This window comes from Colius striatus, chromosome 15 (genome assembly GCF_028858725.1).
Source record: "Colius striatus isolate bColStr4 chromosome 15, bColStr4.1.hap1, whole genome shotgun sequence".
Taxonomy (NCBI): domain Eukaryota; kingdom Metazoa; phylum Chordata; class Aves; order Coliiformes; family Coliidae; genus Colius; species Colius striatus.
In genome coordinates this window covers 21435431-21457878 of record NC_084773.1, presented here as the reverse complement: position 1 = coordinate 21457878, position 22448 = coordinate 21435431, and the positions used below count along the sequence as shown (strand labels likewise).

At 44.9% G+C, this 22448-nt stretch overlaps 1 protein-coding gene across 1 annotated transcript in view; it reads right to left on the bottom strand.

The window, feature by feature from the left end:
* The window catches only part of GRM7 (glutamate metabotropic receptor 7), a 247709-nt gene that overhangs the window by 104543 nt on the left and 120718 nt on the right, over positions 1–22448 (bottom strand). The window contains exon 3 of the mRNA XM_062008216.1: positions 375–516. Coding sequence (XP_061864200.1) covers positions 375–516 — 142 coding nt within the window. The remainder of the gene's footprint in view (positions 1–374; positions 517–22448) is intronic.

Sequence of the window (22448 nt, the reverse complement as noted above, 5' to 3'; positions counted from 1 at the left end):
TAACCATCATTTGCTGTAAAATAGACTCTGAAATAATGAATAAAACATAGTAGTATGAGCTTCAAGAGAGAGGCATCTTCTTAATGCCTCTTTGAGAGGTCAGGTCAGGTCTGCCATCCAATGCATGAGTAACCCTCTGCCAGGAATAGCTTCCAGACCTTGATCAACATTCCTGTGCCCCTCATCCTTGCAATGCATGGTCTGAGGCACCTCATGAGCCAGGGCAGCAACAGCAGCACCTCTGTGTGAATTCCACACCCTCACAACGCTCTTACCAACAGACATTTCCCTTTCACTGTCCAGATTCTTATTTGCTTTCTCTTTTCTGCAAAGCTATGGAGCACAGAGGGATTCATTCCCTCAGTCATCCTTACTTGATGTCCTCATCATTGGCAAAAATAACGATGGCCCTGGCATTGGGAGTTTCTAGGAGCTGCTTGATAATTTTGTCAAAGTCGATGGTCTTGTCCTTGCGATCCTGGGGGATTTTCAGGGACTGAGCAATGCAGAGCCCACCTGTTTAAGAAGAAAGAAAAGGACTGTGTCAGAGGAGAGAACGGGACAGGCAGCAGGAAATACACATGGCTGGAAGAGAAACTGACTGGATCTCTGCCCTTATGGAGAACTTACCCTTCGTGTCAAGCTTCCTGAGGGATTGGTACAATTGTTATTGTGCACAGAGCCCTGACTGTGATACACACAGGACAGGGTCACAGATTCAACCCCTGGGCAAAACCAGCACCACAGGAAAACACAATAAACAAATAAACCAGTCAGTTGAGGGATCACACCCTGCCCCAATCAAACAACCACCTCAACAAGCTTTAATTGACTTTAAAAGGAACAACAGGCTGAAAGGCAAGTGATGTTGGCAATGCATTAGACAAACTTTATCTGGGTGAAGAGCTGAGAGTCTGATGTTACAAGATGAAGGATATTGAGGCAAAATACTTCCACTGATACAATTATCAGTAACAGCAATGGCAAAGAAGCTGAGACACTGGCAAAGCAAAGATTGTTCAGGAAAAACTTTACTCATTCAACTGCCCATCAACACATGGGATGGAGTGGCCCAAGCAACTGAGGTCTCAAGATAAAGTACGTGTCTGTGAACTGGACTTCTCATAAATACACAGCTAACATTGCAAAAATAGCACCAAGACAGTAATGGTGATAAATACACCCACACCAAAGAAATGTCCACTTTTAGCACAGTTCACATATTACAGTTCTATAGCTTGTGTAACAGCAGGAAAAATCAGATATGAACCCCATCTCCAGTGACATTCTGCTTGCCATTGGTGGTGGATGAAAACACAACTTCTTCCTTTGTTGTTTCGTTTCTCAGTGCTAAACACTTTCATCTTTTCTGGCATCTTAGATATCAGCTTCCACAGCACACTGCACAGTGTGTTAATTAATAAAGTATCAGAGGCATCTAATAAGAAACAGCGGCGGGGATGAGTTAATTAAAAGACAGCAGGACAAAGGAGCTATTCACAGACACCTCAGATAATAGCACAGATTAAAATACAGATTCAAAAGTACTGTTAAATGAAGTTAACAGAGCAGGTGTTGTCAGGGAGAGCACACAGGGGAGGTGGCTTATCCCACAACCCAGCAGGCAGGCACACACATAGCTGCAGGAAAACCATGGGACATCCCGAAGGACCAAACATACGGCATGAGAACTGCAAAACGTGGCTCTTCTGCAGATCACTCAGCACTTTACAGCATAAGTCAGGATCTCTTTCCCTTATTTTAGGTGTAGAGAAGCTGAGACACAGAGGCTGCCTGAAGTCAGGCCAGGTCTGTTGCTACTAGCTGATACAGAAGCTCTGGGGAAAAAAAGATTGTTTTTGGTGGGAAGAAATGAAGTGGTGAAGAGGAAAGGCTGAGCTCTGACTCACACGGGATGTTTCATCTTGTTTTATAATTACTACAGCCTGAAAATTCTTACAACCTGATTTTTTTACTTGAAAATGAACCACCACCCATGTGTAAAAGTAAACTGAGTCTCTAAATGAGGAAAAAAGTTCCTCAGTACCAAGTTCAAAAAGTTTAAACATTTTTAAATGCTCTTTCGATTTTCCTCAGTCAAAACAGAATCAACTCAAGTGCATAAGCAGAGTTATCCAGCTTTCCTGAGATGCCCCACTTGGATGGGTTCCTCACTGGTCAAAAGCATCCCACCTCACAGTCAGCTCCGGTGTTGCACCTCAGATGCCAGCTCCACAAGCAGGGCCAAGGCATCTCCCCTGTGCAGGGCACCTGCTGATAGCTGGACATCAACAGGAATTCATCCCTGTGTGTCTCTTGAGGAAGAATCTCTCTATCCTGGCACCACACCTAAGGAGAATTTAAAGTTAATAGCTGTTCCTGGTGAGCACCTGTGCCCTCCCTGTCACTCCATCACTCCAAGCCAAGCTACTTCGAAGCTCTCACAAGGACTCAGGTTCCTCTTGTTAAATGAGGATGTGACAACTTTGGAGAATTCATTGAGAGAAAAGAAAGAAAGAAAAAAACCCAAACCAACCCACAGACTCTTACAAAGCTCCAAGCTTTGTCACTTGAAAATGTATGCATTCCCTCCACAGTGTCCTTTCAAGAGGCTCCCACTTCGACACAGCACAACAGGAGAAGATATATTTTATAGTCTCTGGAGCAAAGGGCTTTTGCACATTGGATGGAGCCATTATTTAGACACAACTGAAGCTGCTGCAAAGATCCTCTGCAATCCTTCATAGCTCTACATTGCTTTCATTCAGAAAAAGCAGGCATCCTCATGAGAGGACTGGAAGTACAGCTCACAGAACACACACCAGCACACAGGCAGGCAGACCAACCCTTCCCACTACCTACTGATTTTTAAGCACTGCACCATTAAGTAACTTTCAGAGCCTTTTAAACCAGGCCAGAAGAGTGCTTACAGGTGCTCATGACAGCAGATATTGCAAAATGACCGCCCCACCAGACAGAAAAAGAAGCAAAAGGGTCTGCAGCCAAGGGCCCATGCCAGCAGTATGTCTGTAATTAAGAGTCTATCTGCACTGAAGAATCCTTGTATCCAGGGCAAATAAAGACACACACAGCCCAGACCAGGGTATACACTGATGTTCTAAAACCATTACTACAGAAGACAAAATCAGTATTTGTATGAAGTGATAGTGATTGACTTGAGTGCTGGGGAAAAAATCAGGTGGAACGGTTGGGAAGGCCTCCAGCTCAGCAACCCACCCCGACAATAATTCCACCTATTGTGTGGGTCATGCAATCTCTGCTGCCTGGATGGAGAAGCCAAAAATTTTATTACAGCTGATAATGGTGACAGCTGAACTGAGCATCTTTGGACAGAGGGACAGCTGTGGCCAGGCTCTCAATAGCGAGGAAAAAAGCCTCTAATACAATGCACAGCTTCAAAGTCTGTAATTTCCACGGGTATTTTAAAGAAAAGACAACCCAGGGTGGAGAAAGGAGACAGTTTGGAATTAGGGAGGGCAGATTTCAGGGCCTTTGTGTGATGCAGAGTTTTCCACTACCTTTGGGAGGTCAGCTCTGAGTTTCTCTGCTGTCCCCAGGTGAACAGAAGTAACAGAGCTCCTTTTGTAACACACCAGCCCTGGTGGGGGTGCAGTGGGCAGACACGATGCATTTAGCCTGAGCTACATGGAGAGCCCTCTTCCAGCCAGGATGCTGGAGAAGAACAGAGCAGATGATGTCATACCCTGTTAGCCTTTGTCCCACCTCTGGCTCAAAGGAATTATGGATACGTGGTAAGTAGGAGTTACAGATAAATGGTGAATATCAATGGTTAAACCCCAAATAGTTTGTCTAGCTACCATGACAGATATGGTACCCAGTATGATGTTACCTACAGTATGGCAGTATGGTCCTTTCACTGTAACAGCAGCAGGAGAGACCAGCATTAGAAAGCACTCTGAAGCAACATTAGGAATAGAAATGGCTAGATCAAGGGCAAACCAAAAGGCAGAGAAGGAAGCTGCAAGAGGACCGAGACCCAGATAATACAATTCAGACATGTTGATGGATATTCTGATTTCAAACTGCCAGTGTCTCTTCCAGGAAAGTGACACTAGTACAAACTGACTACTATGTGTGCCCAGCCATCAAAATGGGTCAACATGTATTATTTTCTTGTTTGCTTTGTTTTGCTCAAGTGCAAGCTGGGCAGCATTTGACATCTGAGTTCGAGCTCTTACTGTAGCAGCAGGGTGATCCATCGCAGCCACCTGACTCTGGTAGTCACATCAGCTCCTGTTTACATCCAAAGCTTATGAGCTTGAATAAAATTGTTTCGATCTTGGCAGAGGACCTCATGGCAGGCAGAGGCACATGCCATTTTTCATTCCTTAGCAGTACCAGATGCCCAAGGAATTGGGTATATAACATCCAAATGCCACATATAAAAGAAGTTTAACTTTCATACTCTCATCCTGCATTCTTATTACATCAGGAAACGTGTGCACAGTTATTTAAACTGTCAGCCTAATTCACAGTGCTCCTGAGGTAAAAACCCCAGAGGGAGTTCAGCGGTAAAAACGTGCAAGTTGCAAATTAAGGACTATACCATAGGATTTCTGCAGTAATGTATTACCCTTGGCAGACTGGAGAAGTGGCAAGTGCTCTAACTCCCCATGAACTGCTTTGGCTATTAATTACAGCGTGGGAGCTGTGGTCTGCAGGCTCTGTGGCACTGCGACCTCCCAGGCGTCCCAGGACTGGTCCCACAGGCAGTGCAACACTTCAGCTGCCTACAGAGTGTTCTTGTTGTTTGTGACCCTTATTTTTGTGGAGGGAGCAGGTAACTGAGATTCTGCACCCAAGCACAAAGGCCATTAAGAACATAATGGATACTGGAGATGCATAAGAGAAGTGTGAACTGTAGTACAGGTCAGATACAGCACTCAAGCAATTCTGCAAGCAAATGATAAACTCCTTCAACAATGGGATTTTAGAAAGCCACAGGAATCAGTATATGAAAGCTGGTCAAAACAACCACGATGAGGCAGTCAGTTGTGTGCCACTCTACGCTTGAAACAATACCCTTCCTCTTCCAGGCTATGTACAGAAGTCCAACATTGGCAACACTTTCATCCTCTCCTGCTGCCAGCAAATGTTTTTGTTGTAACACTGAATCTGGGCTGGGAAGAGCAGGAGCAGAGCTGGTAGGTTCAGCCTTCCCAGATGTGCCTTTGTGCGACAAGTAAGCTGTGAAAACGCACAACAATCTCTGAAAAGGATGAGACAACAAGGCAAACCATTTCCTCATCAATGACTTGGAAAGTATTTGGTTTTATGGCTTCTAGTTTTCCCAGCAGTTTGTGCCACTTTGGCAAACTGACCTGATCTCTGCTCGTTTGGGACTGTTCCCGGCACTGGAAATGGCAAACAACACGCAGAGTGAACCTGGTCCTTTCTCCCTGGCTGCTGAAAAACAACATTTCTCCTCCGTTTTATTCCCAGAAGAGCCCTGTGAACCTCCTGAAGTCACTGACAAGGCTCCTTTTAGTGGAGTATCTGCCTCAAGAAATGCCATTTCTAGTTACTCTTTGAGCAAAGAGAACCTTCTTCAGTTCACTTTGATGCTCATAATGTCCCCTACTTTCTCAAATGCTTCTGAAGAAGCTTAATTAAGTGATGCTGGAGACAGAGGAGATTCATCTTAAGGTATTGCTCAGGATGCTGGCAATGATGCATGTACAAACACCTGATTTTTTTTTGATTGGCTGTCAGACTGAAAAAGAAAAACTTGTAGATCAAAATTTTGTTGTTGCTGTTGCTACATCTTCAGTTTTTTCTCATTAAAATAAAAAACCCATACAACTAGTTTTACTTAAACCAAAAATCTCCATCTAACCTGAATTACAAACAGTCATTATTAGGGACCTGTGGGAGGAAACATATGAGGAGCTACACCAGTGACTGGGGAGCTACACAGGAGACTCTGGTGCCTCCCTCCCAACCAGTGATTTAAACAGTCATCCAAAAATGTGAGTTTCCTCCTTTCCCAGAAAGGTCTTGAACTTGTACCTCAGACCTCCCAGCATCCTGACCCCACCGTTGCCTACTGATACGTGGGGCACGGTCCCTGCACCCATCTTTTTGAACAGGTTCAAAAAGGAGACTGAAGCCACCCTGTGCAGAAGTGAAACTGTTTGCAGATCCCCCCAGGCTGTGGAGAGATGCATTGACAACACACAGCCCTCCCTCCTCAGGTTCCTGCTCTGATCTTTCCAACTGAACTTAGTCTCCGTTTGCAAATACATTCAGAAAGCATGAACTCCTCCCCTCCTCCCCACCCCAAATTAGTATTCATCAGGATTGTTTTGTCCTTTTTTTCAGACAATTATTATTTCAATTGAGAACAGCAAAAAACAATAGTGAAGCTCAGCAAAGAGAAGTGAAGGTAAGCAGAAAACCCCCAGATGAGCAGGTTAGCAAAGGCAGACTGAAAGGGATGAGCTGGGCAACAAGTGGGGTGATGTAACGTCTGTTTCTTGACTTGTTTAACTTTCAGTAAAATGGCTCATAGGAAGGATTAAGTTTGTTCAATCGTTGTCAAACTAAACCCATCCTTTCCCTGCCTACATAGGATGCCAGCTTTCTTCTTTTTCCCCTTTCCAAGAGACCATGTAAGTAAGATTCTGCTTCATGAGTATCCTCAGAAAACATGCTTTGCTATGAAAACTTGTATTGAGCCATTCAAGGAAGCTGCTTGGGAAATTCTGATAATACAAGAGAGGTTTTGGTAGTGTAAAAAAGCAGAAAAAAAGGAAAAAAAATCCAGCAACTCAGTAATCTTCACAGGAGATGTAAAAATTCAAAGGCTCTTCTCAATGTTTTCCTGTCTCCAGCCTTTTGAATCCCCTTTTCCCATTACAGAGGCACCCAGTGCTGCATGAATGGTCATGTGTAGGCACCAAGCCCAGCCCTGCCACAGTACAGGAGCAGAAGCAGGCCCTGAAATATCCTTGTTATGCTGCCTGCTCAGATGCCCACCTTGAGTAGGTGCTGCAGCCACTCCTGGAAAATCCTGGTTAAACAACCCCCTGCCAGGGCTCATCGTCAATCTCCGTTTTACTTCTTCCCTTTTGTGCTTTATTTTCTCACTGTCAACACTAGGAAAGGAGGGCTGGATCCTTTCATGCAATGGCAAGGAAAAAGCCAAGCTGGTGGCAGGGGACCCTGCTCAGATCACACCAGTAAGAGCCTCACACGTCCCTCTCCTGGGTTCCCTTCAGGATTCACACAGCTCTGTGTGGAGGAGGCTGTATTCCAGGCTCTTGCTGTGATAAAGTCTGGTTGTGCAGAGATGCGACACCGAGCCCATCCCTTCCCTGCAGAGTGAGCCCCAAGAGCACAAACACTTTAAAAGACACTCATGTGACATTTTTCATGGGAATCCCACTCACATGTCATAGATGTGGGATAGAGATGGGGCTGCATCACATAATGCTCCAGTTCACAGGCAGCTCGAGGACAGGCGGGCGAATTGAGCCATCTGGGTGGCAGCAGTTGCAAAGCACACAGGAACTTGGAAGAAGGCAGAGTCTTAAAAATATCATAGCTGCCTTCCTCTTGCCTGCTGACAGTTTCTGTGCTGCACCCCTGAAAGGCAAAACCTCAGGAGAACGCTCTGTGCAAGTTCATGCAGTCATGCATTAAATTGTTTGGGGCATTAAACACCTAACTCTGATATTTAAGGGTAATGGATGTATCTAGTAATCGAAGTGTTGCTTCAGTATCCATGGATACCCATGATTATGTGGTATTTTGATTCTGGTACAACACTAAGTACATTATTCTGCTTCCCTGAAATTCTCCAAGAGCTATTTTTCTTATCACCACTTAATTGGATTATCAGGTAGCAAAAGAGACAATTTAACACTGTTTCAGATGATTTATCTGCAGAGGTACTCTTTTGGGGAGAACCACTTTCAGCAGTACTGAAAACACCACTTCAGAAAGTTATGTTTGCTGTTGCTAATTATTAAAAGAAACTCTCAATTAATTTGATTAATATGTTGCTTTACAATGAGCCACTGCCAAAAGCTGCTCTGGGGTGTTGATGACAATTACAGGAGCAACACACCAAGCAACAGGCTCACACGGCTGCAGGGAACCACAGAATCGGTTTGGGTGGAATAAACCTTGAAGCTGGTGCAGTCTCAGCCTCACCCTGCCACAGCCTCCACTGACCCCTGGCCCTCAGCACCTCAGCCCCACAGCTTTGGAATCTCTCCAGGGCTGGGCACTCCCTCATCTCCCTGGGCAGCCTGGCACAGGGGCTGACACCCCTCTCAGGGAAACAGCTTTTCCTTCTGAAATAAAGCAGCTGATTCCTTCTGAACACTTTTCTCCTCCCACCTTGGATACATCACACTCACAGGGCTGCTTCCAGGGCAATTACAAGGTCTGACACATGTTCATTTTTGTACCAAAGGTGAGGTGGCAGCTACTGTGACTCCCCTTCCTTGATGTGGCCAAGGGAGGCTCAGGGATTCTTCTCTACAGTTCTCCTCTTCTCTACAGTTCTCCTCTTCCTGGACCATTGGAGAGCAGCCTGTCCACAATGCCTTACTGCAGATAGGCGGCATGGCATGGCATGGCATGGCAGTTCTTCCACTGGCAAGCATTCGAAGACCTTTCTCCCTACACATCAGCACACAAAACACCCTAAATTTCAGATTTTAAGGAAGGTGTATTGGGAAGGGCAAGAAAAGTGTAGGTTAAGTGCAGATGATAACCAGCTTTTTCAATCTAAACATCAAAAATAACAACTCCCCAAGCATGGAGGAGTTCTGATCCATCCCCTCCCCACAGAAGCAACCCACCAGGGAGCTGATGCACAGAATGTCCAGTGAAACCCTGCACTTTGTCTCTGCCAAACAACTGCAACGAGCAGGAAACCCCACATTTCACAAGGGGAAAGACAGCAAGCAGTTTGACGTAAGTTTGGGATGGCCCAAAGGAGAGGAATTAGTTGGGGAAGAAGCAAAATAAAACATCAAAGGCACACAGTATATTTTCCATTTTGCTGTACATTTTACACTGCTGGGTTTTGGCATTTACTTATATATCCTGCATATACCATTTATTAGCTGCAATGAATTTTACTTCTAAAGCTCAGACATTCCTTAGAAGAAAGAGTAACCAGTGGCAGTAACAATGAAGACTGAGTTTAAAAGAAGCTAGTGCTCTCCCCCTGTGAAAACTTTGATGCCTCAATTGAGGATATTTCACTGATAAAGCAGAATTACCTCCTAAAGGAACCGTAATGACAAAGATTATTTCATATTCCTGAAATACAGCCAGGCTTGCCAGCTTGCTTGCCATCAAACTCCTCACTAGTAAAAGAGAGTTATTCAAACAGCTGACACAAAAGCCACAAAATCTTCCAAGAACAATCAGTGGAAAGTCAATGCATGACTCACGTGTTTGCTTTAGAGAAGAGTGAAGCTCATGCAGCAGCAGCCTGTGTGTCAGGTAGGAGTTTTAGGGTGATTCTTTGTTATACATGAGAATTCACATTTGTTGTTTGAAATAATAAACAGAATAAACCCTGCAACGTCCTGCAAGGACCTGTCATCAGCATCATGCAAGAAATAGTAAGGTTTTCAGTAGGTTAACCTAGTGTAGGAAAATTTCCAGCCCCGTTCCCAAACCTGTAAATTCATAGTAAACCAGGCTAGGAAAATAAATCCTGAACACAGTGCTGAACCTCTGAGGCTCCTCTGTCTCATCAAGAGATAAGGTACCACCAGCAGGAAAGTTCACCAGGAACTGGTCTGAGGTCATCAGCACAGCTCATGGAAAAGCTCTCAAGCACTCATGGGACACCAGTACTCCACCTGCTCTTTGAAGCACCAAAAGAACCGCTTCTGGGTGACCTGTCCCAGCACCAGCTCTGGCAGATGCTTTACAAAGCAACTTTAATCTGCTCTGTTAGAAAAGTTAATGCCATTCTGTCAAGCCAGAAATGGAAAGAAATAAACTTACTCTGACCCACAACACGAAATCAGACCCAGGTATATTCAGAGAAAACTGTTTGGACATCCTTCTGCCCACATCTGCTGGGCAAACGTAGTCACAGCTCCACCCAGGACAGACATGTACCTAGAAAATGGAAAATTCTGGAAGACTGAGTTATCACATCTCAAGAAAAAAACAAGAAAGGAGAGTGGGGGGCAAAAATCAGCCTTGAGTATGCAGAATCCTCAAGAAAAGAGAGCTTCAATTACAATAACTGACTTGGAGAGATCTACAAATGACAGTTGGGTCCTTACGTCCAAAAGCAAAGTTCTAATGAGTGTCTGGACCAGACTTTTATCTCTTTACTAGCAATAGTTAATGTCCTGCTTTCCTAGAGCTGTGAAGTTCTCAGGTATGCCAGTAAAAAAAGTTTACAACTGCCCTGGTGTGCAGACAGGCTGGAATTCAAATGATATCCCCCGAGTATCATAATTCAACCATAAAAAGAAAACTACATTAAAACCTGGAACTGCATCAATTTATCCCAGGGGAAGCATCCTGCTGGGCACACCACAGCTTTCACCTGGAAACTTTCTGCACGTGAAGACTCTACCGAATCATCTGCAACTTTTTGTTCTTTTGCTAAGCTTTTATTGTCTCATTTTTTCGTGTTAGATCTCATCATCACGGAAGAACAGGAGAGCTAAACTGGTTGAGGAGACTGATATTTCTAGTATGTTATTCATTAATGCTTGATTCCGTGGTGTGGCAGCTCTGCTGCACGGTTAATGACATTCCCGGGGCGTTCCATCAACTCCAAAATTGTCCTTTGTGGTGGCCATTCAACTCCAGCAATATTTAAAAAGTTAAGACTCTCTCTGGAAGGCTGAATTGAATTGCCTAGAATGGTGTAAGAGCATTCTTTTCAGAGATTTAGACAAAGCCGTGTTTGCTCGACAGAAAGCAGAGGAAATGAGGACAGCCTGTTACATCAACAGCTCACGGCTGCTCACGCTGCCGCACTCCAAAGTGCCCGAGAACAGGCTCTGCTGGGCAAACTGCAGTAGAAGAGACTTTACCTTTATTGGCTTCCTAAAAGCTGTAAAATCTGTCCCTACAATGGATGAAGATGAGTCTGAACAAGTAAATTCTCAGCTGAACAACATTAATTAGGGATTGAGCTTTGCCGCACACAAACAGAAACAAGTGCCTGTCATCAAATAGAAAAGAGAGACCCCACATTCAGACACCAGAAGGGTGTTGAAGGGAATACAAGGAAAGGTCTGCAGGGAGGAAGTCCCGGGTGCATCTGCTGCTGCACAGGCTCAACACCCACAGGGGTGCAAAATGCTTCGTAGCATCTCGCACGGTGCGCATCCAGAAACAACGCCGTCCTCCCTCTGTCTTTTAAGAGTCTCATTTAGTCAGACTAAGACCAGCTCTACTGCACTCAACTCAAAAATAGCAAAGGCAGAGTCCTCAGAAATTGTGTCAGAACACTTCACACAACACAGTTTCTTTAGGAACAACCGTAGGCGGCAAAATCTCTGGCTGCGGGGAGAGACGGAAACAAAGCACCAAAAATACCGTGTTTAAAAGCATAACGTACAGCCAGGCAACGATACAAATTACAGCCATGCTCAACACTGAACACCAGCTACACATCTGAGTCTTGCAGCCGCTTCAGAAAGCCTCCAAGCCCCAACGTGAGATCTGCAAGGAGCTCCGAAGGAAGTGGCCCCTGACGACAGCCTCTCGGGTGCTGCAGGGGATCCCCCCCGAGCACAAAGGCTTTCCTGAGCACAGCCTGTGGCACACGATGCCAGAGCCCCAGGAGAGGGTAACCCAGCGAGGCAAAAAGTGACTCATCTGGATTCCAGGGAGTCAAGAAAGATATAAACAAATGGCTAAACTGTCCTCCTGCAAAGAAGAGCCGCGATTAAGATACATCCAGTCCCACCCGCCTCTCTCCAACTGGGGCTCTGGGCCGTGAAGGCAAAGGAAGAACAGACCCGTTACCTGCCACGGAAACCTCCCGGCTGGCTGTGTCTCACCTCCCAGCACACAGTCCGTGTGGGCAGCCAGGCTCACCCCCTCTCTAATCCCCACTTATTTGTTTGCTTCCCAAAACGCGTGGATGCAAGACTGCTCACAAACAATACCTTCCCAGGCTGGCTTGGCTCCCTTGCAAAAAGCAATTTCCTGCAACCTTCACGCACACTAAAGAACCCTGTGCTCTATGGCACGGTTCTATTTGTCTGAACTGCCTCTTGGAGCTCCACACTGTAATTTAGGAGCCTTAGTGCTGTGCTGTTCTTGCAGGGATATTTCCCCCCTAGTAATAATGATGCCACCTCTGGATAGTGAATCATTATGAACTGCAAGTACAAAATGATCTCTAATGATGAAGCTTTTCTAAGCACAATTTGGAGTGTTCCCATGTTCCTAATTCATTTTTTTTCTCAGAGAGGTAACATAGCATTTAAGCCTTCTCCCAGTTAATGGCATTTTCTTGGTTGTTATAGATCTGTTAGGGCAAGTAAAGACTTGTCAGCTCTTCAAAGAATGAGAAATCTGGAGAACAGCAGTGACACAAAGACCAGTCTCAGTGGGGAGGGAAGGAGGATTAGAAATCTTTTAAACATACTTTTGGAAGGAAACCTGTTTCCTACCTACTTTTTCCACCCAAGAAGAGACTAGAATTTACAGCATGAGGAAACTCTTTCATGAAGCCAGTGTCAGGCTTGCAAAGGCTCTGCAGTAGACGAGGTACATAAAAAAGAGAATGAGAGGAACTCCTGGGCTTTGAGTTAGTGAGGAGAGTAAGACAGCGGGCCAGAGCACAGAACTGCTAAGGCAGGCACCCAGAAGCAAACAGAATTTGCCATTCACTTGTCTGAGCTAGAATATTCACCTAATGTTTTGGTAGGAAAACAAAGAAACCTGGGTCTCAGGCTGAGGGACATGGAGGCTTAGACAAAAAGAAGGTGGCTTTGTTTCACCTCCAGTTCCCTGTGTCTCATCCAAAGGAAAGCTGAAGAGATCTGCTTATTACCCCTGTATACTTCAGCAACCATCCCCAACCCTCTTCTGCAGAACTGCTCTCAGCACACACCATTCTGCTTGCTGCTTCCCAAGTCTGAAGCTCTAGCTGATGCTTCTCATGCAACACTAACCCTCATCTTTCCCAAACCACAGCTCCCTTTCACCTGGAGGTGAGAACAGAAGCAAACTACACGTGTGTAATACTAGAGAGCAAATGTCATTCAATATCATTAGCAAACTGCCATTATCCTGTGCATGTTCATACTTCACAGCATTTGGTGAAAGCTGAATAAAGCTCTGCTTCACACACACGTTTGCTAAAAGCCTATATAAGCACAGCCTTCTGCAGAGTCTCCAAAGCAATTCATCTCCAGATTAGATTTGCAGGTGACAGTTGGGACGACTGAGACGGCTTTTCTGTTAGATCCTTCCTGGATCTAATTACTAGTTACTCCTCAGTCTTGCTGCAGCGTATCTTCTCTCAAAAGATTTACACACGAGGTCATTACTGCCAGCTTGTACACTGACCACTGCCTCTGGGGCTCAAAATGTGTACATCTCAGCAAAGCCAAGAATTATTTAAATAGGTTGTGTTTCCAGCCCTTGGATTGGGGAAATAAAAATGAGAAATAAAACTCTTTAAATTCCTTGGTCTTCTCTCGCTCATAATCCTCATCTCCTTCACACTGGAGTAATGTTCTTAATGTACAATCCTGTGCTTTAATAACCCTCTCTCAAATGAGCACTAAAAATGCAATATAGTTCAATAAAATCACTATTGCAGCATTGCAAAAACCACTCCCCAACACACGCTGTCTGTACATGATCAGTCCAATCTAATGGAGTTCTTCAACAAAATGCTGTAAAAGGCACAAAAGTTAGGAGCAGCCTCTTGGAAGGTGGTCCAGGTTCCATCCTCGTGATGCCTTGTGTGAAAAACCTGCTGCTCTGTCATAGCTACAGACCCAAACCCAGCCACGTGCTCTGGGGACCCTGACTGACAGAGGGTCGGGAATACTCTGGAACCAGCCACACGTGCTACCTGCGGCTTGGAATATGTGCCCAAAGGAAAGAGGTACCTGGGGAAGGAGACTGCTGGCAGAGAGGTGGTGCTGGTCCTCAGGAGCACTCCTGCCTGGAAACAAAGAGGTGAGGAGGTGACAGCTATGTAAGTCATAGTTGGCACACAGAGGTGGATGGGGAATGCTTGCTCACTTTCTTTCTAAAACACAAAATCAAACCACTTCAACTGCAAAAGCAGCTACATTGAGTAATGAGGGTTCATCCTTGTACCTTTACACTCAGTTTGGGCTTTCTTTACTGGGCCTGACTGGTGGGGTGTAGGGTGCTGAGCTGCACACACATGGCTCTGACCTGCTGCAGCAGCTCCTACAGACACCATCAGCTGAAGAGGTGTGAGTGCTGCTGTGAAGTAAATGTAAAGGATGTGGCACAAAGACCCCTCTGCCTTGGAAAGCAAAGTTTTCCTCCACAGTCTTTGCACCACAGTCATGGTCTTGTGCTTGAAAAGCTTGGACAGGTTTGTCTGTCATATCTCAAATTGCAACCTTCACACAGTTTGTAAGAGCCTCAAGACCTGGGCTCTGCCCAGCAAGTGCATTTCACCTCTGCAGTTCTCCTGTAACCCCATCTGGGCAAACCACAAACACAAATGCAGGTCTGGGCAAGTTAAAAAACTTATTGAGCAACAAATGTGCTTGTCACAGCAGCTGGGAACCAGCACCATCACCACCCCAGGCCATTTGCATTCGCTGCACATGGGAGCCTCAGAAGATGGATTGACTATGCCTACACCCGAGTTATTGCAGCACAAAGCTCTTCATTGACTGCTTTCTAAAGAGGCTGTTCAATGAACAGCCCATTAAAGACAAGGTGATTCTCTTAATTTGATGCTGAATTCAAGAGGTGTAAGAAATAGTTGTCAATATTTGGACTACCTAATGTGCTTAACTGAAAGAAAAGTGATTGCCACAGAAACCATTCCTCCAGGAAAGCCCACAACGCCCTGCACAGCATCCAGAAACATGACACATCTTTAAAGTCTTCATCTTCCTTTCAACAAATGGAGTTATGGCAGCAGCACACGTGCCTCTGTCTTTGGCAAATCAATGTCTAATAAAAGATCCTTTTCCTTCAGAGAAGGAACAAAGGAAAAAGAAGAGCTTTCTTTTCTCTTTTGCCCCATACAATAAAAAGCCAAAACTTAAGTGCTGGGACTTATGGGAATCAAACACACAATTCAAAACCTTTCAGGCTGCCATGGAGGCATCTTGATAGATGCAGAAACTGCCTGACCAAAAGGGTCACAGGGGAGGAAGGCAGAGAGGACTTCACAGTGCTTGTAACTTCACTGCTTACCTGCCAGCTCAAAACTGTGGCTTGCTAAAGTAAGTGAAACCAACTTTTTTTCAGGGTTTGGGGCTAACACTTCATTTCAAGAGAACACTTCTGAAGCACCAACAGAAAATAAGTTCCTACTTTCCTAAATTGAATGGGTAGGAGGGAAAATCCACCACCAACATCTTGCCAAGATCCACTCCTTGTCGTGAATGTTTTAAAGAGCCCGTACAGCTCTCAGCAGCACAGTGCCTATCCCACAGGAGGGCAGAAGCAGTGCAGCAGGCACTTAATATTATTAATTAACATTACTATTACTACCATTAAGAACTCCTGTGCTCTTACAGAGATCACCTCTGCACTCATGCAAACCTAAGGACTCCAACAGGCATTTTTCCACTGTGAGAGCAAGAACTGAGTGTCAAGTTTGTCTGAGATCTGTCTCCTGAGCCCTGTTCCAATGAACTGTGCATCCAGGCCTGTTTTGCTGTGGGACATGCTGTACCAGCTTTGCTATGCTGCCCTAAGGAAGAATAAAAGCAAGGAAATTTACTTTACAGCAAGAACTTTGGAGACTTAAAAAATATTTTTATCTTGTGCTCTTTGGTACTTAAGGGAGCAAGAAATGAGGTCACATCCTCAGATCAATAGAGAAATAAATATTTAAGCAATCTTCACGCTGCAAAGAAAACCAAGTTTTATTGCTGGACCTTTTGTGGGAAGTGGATGGGGCAGGGAAAAAGCAGCAAACCTGGCATTCAGAAGACCAAAGAGACACCAAAACCAGAAAGGATAAGAAAAAAAAATGTATCTGCTGACTATTTCCCTCACTCTTGGGGCTCTCATCATACCAGCCAAAATTTGATTACACTTTCTTATATTATTTGCAGGTCAAATTTTTCACCCTCCCACACCTCCACCTCGTGACATGCACCTACAGCTACACTGCTGAGCAGCCCAGCATTTCAATTGTCATTTATTCTATCTGATGGGAATTTAAGAGATAAGAAAGCTCAACTTGATAAAGGAAAATGTATATGTGTAAGTAACTAAGCACAAGGAGGAACTTTTGCTTGTATCAGAGATCTCTGTGCTTGAGGATGTGACTACACCACTGAATTCTCCCCTCAAAACCACACCAACTCTACCAGAGGACTACCTGCCATTAGCTAAGAGCTTTCAGCCATAAGGGGGAACACATTTTCTGTTGACATTGTTAGGCCTAGTACTTGTCTGGAGGAATTTAAGTGATGTTCTAAGCCCTACATCAATTAAAAACCAGTAAGTCAATGTAACTCATGTAACTTCTGAGAAAGGAGATAGTAACTTTTACTTCATGGAAAATATCCACTCTGTTTCTTTTTAATTCGTTTTGTGATGGGAAAGATGGGCAAAGTTACCTTTATCTGGCATAAACCTCTGCCACGTGGAGAAATTAGCACCGAAAATTAGCTGTCAAACACTCCCCTCAGTTTCAAAGGTTTGAAATCAATCAGTTTTCCCAATATTTTGGCATCCTGGAAGAGCTTGATGAGATTGATTCAAAAACAATGACTGAAGAGACAGCTCACCAGCTTCATTCCATTTCTCTCTGGCATTTCATGCCTACCTACTCCCTCCAGGCTTGTGCCAACACCACAGAAAAAGCTGCTTTACTATCAAATCTATTTGAATAGAGAGCACTGCATTTTCTATTTGAGATTCTGTTTCTCAAAGCTGACACACACACACATCAGTTCATTTCATGGCTCATATCTCTGTGTTATAACATTTACAGATCTTCTCCCAGCTTTGCATATGGAAATGGAGGCAGCCCATTATAGCCATTTGCTAACTCCATCCAGTCCCCTCACGCAGGAACTCGGATAAAGGGCTCTTCTTTGCACAGTGAGCCAGCTCCTCCGTGTATGCAGCCTTTGCCTGGTGATGCTCTTTAAGGAGGAGCCACAAGCAGAAGCTATGAGCCATAACCTCATGTCCAGCCTTGTAGAGCGTGGTCTGAGCTGTCACTGGGCTGTGACCTTACAGGACGAGCCTGGGACTACCCAAAGAGATGAATCCAAGACAATTGGTGCTGGCTCAGCGAAGCACAGGTCACTGCTGAATGAACTTCTTCAGATTGCTTTACAGGCTATTTTATCTGCCTCTTGGATAAAACGTGAAAGTGAGGTACTAGCACTTGGAAATATTAGAGGTCACTTCATGGCCTCGGTGGCCCTGGGGCTAGGAACTCACTCAGCTGTTCAGCACCAGCACTCTGCTGGTTTTCATTTCCATTTGTTGTCTGTTGCTCTTACAAACTTACAGAAGTTTATTTAGGCACTCTGACCCCAGCAGCAGGGCTGAGGGAGCTGCTCTGTCTGTGCAAGACCAGACACTGACAGGCACAGGCATGCCATTGTGACACGATACTCGTCTTTGCCCAGATTGTGGATTCCTCATCCCTGGCAGCGTTCAAGGGCAGGTTGGATGGGGCTTTGAGTGACCTGGTCTGGCAGAAGGTGTCCCTGCACATAGTAGGGGGTTGGAACCAGATGATCCTGAAAGTCCCTTCCAGCTGACACCATTCTATGGTCCTACAATACTTGTACAAAAGCAGTTGGTTCTGGCTTATGCACAGCAGTGCATAAGTCTGGTTAGCACAGCAGTGATCAGGACTGCAAGGGACTACTCTTGAAGCAACTTGCTGTCTGCCTGTGACCAACACAAAGGGTTAGTAGGAGCAGTCTGAGCTTTAATTTTGCTCTTAGTGCTGCTGACCAGACACTGCTCTGGGCCAGGAGTAGACCCTGTGTCCGCAGAGGTTGCTTCCTGAAGAAGCAGCTTCTTTTCCAAGTCACTAAGCTTACTTTGGCATGCCTTTCTCAGAAACCAGCAATGTTCTCTGCATGAAGAGAAGGATAAAAGAAGAATATATACATATTTTCAGCAACTCTTGTTTAATCTGCTTGGCTTAATTGGTTCTACAAACTTCTTATTTGGGGGAAATAAACACTTTTAATCGACTGTAGAGTTACTTAAGCAATAGCTGACTGTCAAACATTTGGAACAGCTTCACTCTACTCGAGATGCACATCCACACCAGTAGCTTTAGTTTACTGTGATAATGCAATTTGTTGAGTCATGCTCTTTTTCCTTCTCCATCCAATCTGGATTCCCCAGACAGTGTCAGTTCTCCATTTGTTAATCCATCTTTAATTTTTAAATCACAAAACATCACGGTTTTAAAGATAAGCTTTTAAAATGCCCTCCTACACAGTCTTTCTCGCTGTCTCCCAGGATATTGCTGATAACAAGCAAAAATCATATGCTTCAAATATTAACGAAGAAGCTGCTACCAGAAACTGGGAACTCAAGGCCAGGTGATTACTTTGTGGAGATGTGATGTAAAAAGCAAACCTGGAGAGAAACAAGACTAAGGAAGAAAGAATACTAATGGCAAGATGGCATTTCGATAGTGTCAGGTAATGATCTGTAAAAAATACCTCTTCCCTTCAAAGCCAGGGAGCAGGGGAAGGAGCTCTGCTGTCACAGATGGAGATGGGAACCCTGCAGCATGGGGGCTGAAAGGTCCCCAAATCCCTCCCCTTCAGTAACACAGAAAATGCAAAAATCATCACCAAGCTGTAGGTTTCTCTTGCCTGGGGAGTCCTTGGGACATGCAAGCAATTTACAACATGACACAAACCTTTCATCAGCAAGCTGAGACCCAGGCACTTTATTAAAAACCCTTGAAAAATATTTACCACACAGCTGTTTGTCTGCTTTTCCTTTCAGTGAAATATCATTTGTATGGTAATTTCCTGACCACCTCAAATCAAACCTGAAAGCTGCTGTCACCTGGAATAAGAGCTGTTCTGGGTCTGTACTGGCAGCTCCTGGCCCCAGCTTCTGGCTGGGGGACAATGTACTGGGGTCTGGTGACACTGGGGCTTGTCCAGTGGCTGCAACAGCATCATGTCTCTGTTTTAAACACCTCTTAAATTCCCAGAGAATATTACAGACCTTCATATGTGGAAGAAGATCCAAAGTCAAGGTGAGATGGGCACAATCACTGCAACCATGGTCTCACCACTCTCTCGTACAACTGCACTCCTGCATTAAGGTTCAGGCCAGGGAAAGGGTCTGGAAGTAACTGCTCCTTTCTTAGAGGTAAGAGATAAACATTCAGGTTACTGAAAGCCCTTGGGTGAGTCCCTTGTGCATCTTCAGGGGCTGCTGCTTTGGCATCTGAAGAATAAGGACTGATCTCCCTTTAACAACCACGTTCATGGTCACGAATGAGGTCCAGGAGCTAAAGCTTAAATTCAAATCTTGACTCTAAGGTGACTCATGAATCCATTACACACATTAACCACTGTATCCATCTTCCCCATATATTGGCCAGACAAACCCCAAAGCCACAGGCTGTTCAAGTATGATTCCTTCTGCCTGCCACCCTTCAGGTGCGTGTCCCTGAAGAGCTGCTCCATCAGGGTGCTGGCACAGCAGCACAATTGAGTGATGCTGGCCAAAGAAAAGGCATCTTGTCCCAGCCCATCCCCCTGCAGAGCTTGATGGAACTGTCAGATGGCCACCATCACCCACTCCCAACACAACACCTTCTCCTTCGCAAAAACAAGGGTGTAACACCCAAACACAGCTTTTAAAAGATGCATTATGGTCTCTGGAGATCACTGACATTCTAGCCTTGGCCTCCCCATGGAAAGAAAGGCTGTTTCATTCCATTATCATTATTTTAACATTATTCAGTAGTTTAGAAACATGATGTACTGTTTGCTTTATCTAGCACACACAGAGCTCAAAGATTTTCATGTCCTCTGCCTGGGTTTACAGAATACTAATGCTGCCTCTGTCAGGGCACTGAGTTTCTGCAGCAGAGGATGATGTAGAAAAAGAAACAGGGCTTTTTGCCACGTTTCAACTACACAATGAATGTTCCCCATATGTTTTTAGCCATATAAGGGCTTTCATTTCAGACAGCCCTTGTGAGCTGGGGGTGCAGTAAGAAACATCTGAAAAATACACTTTCACTTCTAAAGGAGCACGTGGATGCTGCTGGAAAGAGGAGAGGAAGAACTAACATCCAGAATCCCATTTCTGACCACATGCATCGTTATCTCACCATCACACTGCAAAGTACGAGTGAGTTTCATTAATTTGATGGAGCGTTGTGTCAGGACAAGGAAAGGACGTGAGAGGTTTAATCCTCTCTGTTGGTTTCTGTCCCATTCTGCTTTGTCATCAGAGAGATAACTTCTGCTGAAGTGTGAGTTCCCTTCCTCCCTGCAGCAGGAACGTTACTTCTTTTTAAATTAATAAATGGAATTCTTAAAACAATGGTCCAAATGACTCCTTTTAAGTCAGTAAAACAGAGCACCAGAAACAGGACGTCGTGTTTGCAATGCTCAACTTCGTATTTCTTAATATCCCCTGATCAACACACGGTGTGGAGCTCCAGCAGATCTCATCACATGCCCTCCAACATTTCAGTCAGGCTGGCTACAAAAATATTGCAGCCCACCACAGCATTTGAATTCAAAGCATAAGCTACTTAAGCCCTCTTACATGCACACTGACAGAACTGGAAACGCACTTTGAGAAGACAAACAAGTGTATATTCATTCAGTATTTATTAGCTATTGCTATTGGCACCGCTCTGGCTGCAGCGTGTCAGCATCTGAACCAGAAAACCCTCGGAGTCCCAGCTGCTGACATCCTACCTCAGACAAAACACTCCAGACTGCAAGAGGCTTCTTGATTTTTCTTACAACTAAAGGACAAAAAAGCAGAGCAGTGGGAGGACTTTCAGGTTTTCACAGGAGGCACATGGGTGTGTGAACATGCAGCTCTTGCAGGCAGCCTAAACACAAGGGGCTCAAGTCAGTTGCATACACTCAACTTTTACACCAATCAAGGGATTTTTGCACAACAGGCATGAGCACGTGTGTCTGGCAACGTATCATACAGGGATACTGAATTCAGTTAAGTGATATTTACTATGTTTTTAGAAATTCAGCTGAAAATCAAAATGAGACTGTGTTATAACTCCATAGAAGTGCTTGTTAAGCCCTGTGATAGCAATGAGAGACAAGCAAAAGACTGTGGAGCAGGGCTTCGTGGCACAGTGTCTGCACAGAGCTCGGGAACAACAGGAAGGGTTTAATGTCAGATATTGTGAGACCAGCAGAGAACATTTTTATGGTCCTTTCCTCCTGTCCCTGCCCAGAAGCAGAACCCCACAGAGCAGGAACACAAGAGGGAGAAGCAGGAGCAGAGGCAGCTCAGACAGTGTCACATAGCACAGCACAGCCTCGCTGCTCAGCGTTTCACACCGGCTGCAATTCCCCTGTCTGTCTGATAGACTACAAATAATACACGGAGGAGGAGAAGCATGATGTGCCATCTGATCTTACCTCAGAATCTCTAATCTAAGATTCACTTAACACATGGTTTCATCAGGGTGAAAAGATGATTCCTGAAAATTAATTTTCCTGAGACACCCTTTCAAATGTAAGCCATGGAAAGGGATCATTTCCTCTTCAGCCCCTAGGAACATCATTTCCTAGGCTTATCTGTATCAGGGCAATGATCTCCAGCAGCTGAGCCCTTTCCCTCACACTGCCTTGCCAGGGAGCTGCTCTGATGGGGCTCCTCAGCTTCCTCCCCTCAGTTCCCCCAGAGCCACCTCCCCACTATTAGCTTGGCAGCTTCATCCTCACATCCTCAAGTCTGCTCTCCCTTAGAAAATATCTACTAGAACTAAATATTGCACTAGCACCAGTCTAAAAACACGGGGCAATGCTTTTGTCCAGAGGACGTGCTGAAAGGTGAACACAGAAATGAAGGAGGGATGAATCACAGGAAGAGTTGCAGGGAAAGATTTTCAACTGTGCAGCTAAATTATCTGAGTATATTTTTCTTTCTTTGCATACTTGTTTGGGGTTTTTCCTCCCCTGCTGGCTACGAGGAGAGGAGCTCAAATGGCTCCAAAAGAGACACATTTCACAGAACAATTGGAAACTGTAAGGGAGGGAGGGATGGGTACAGGA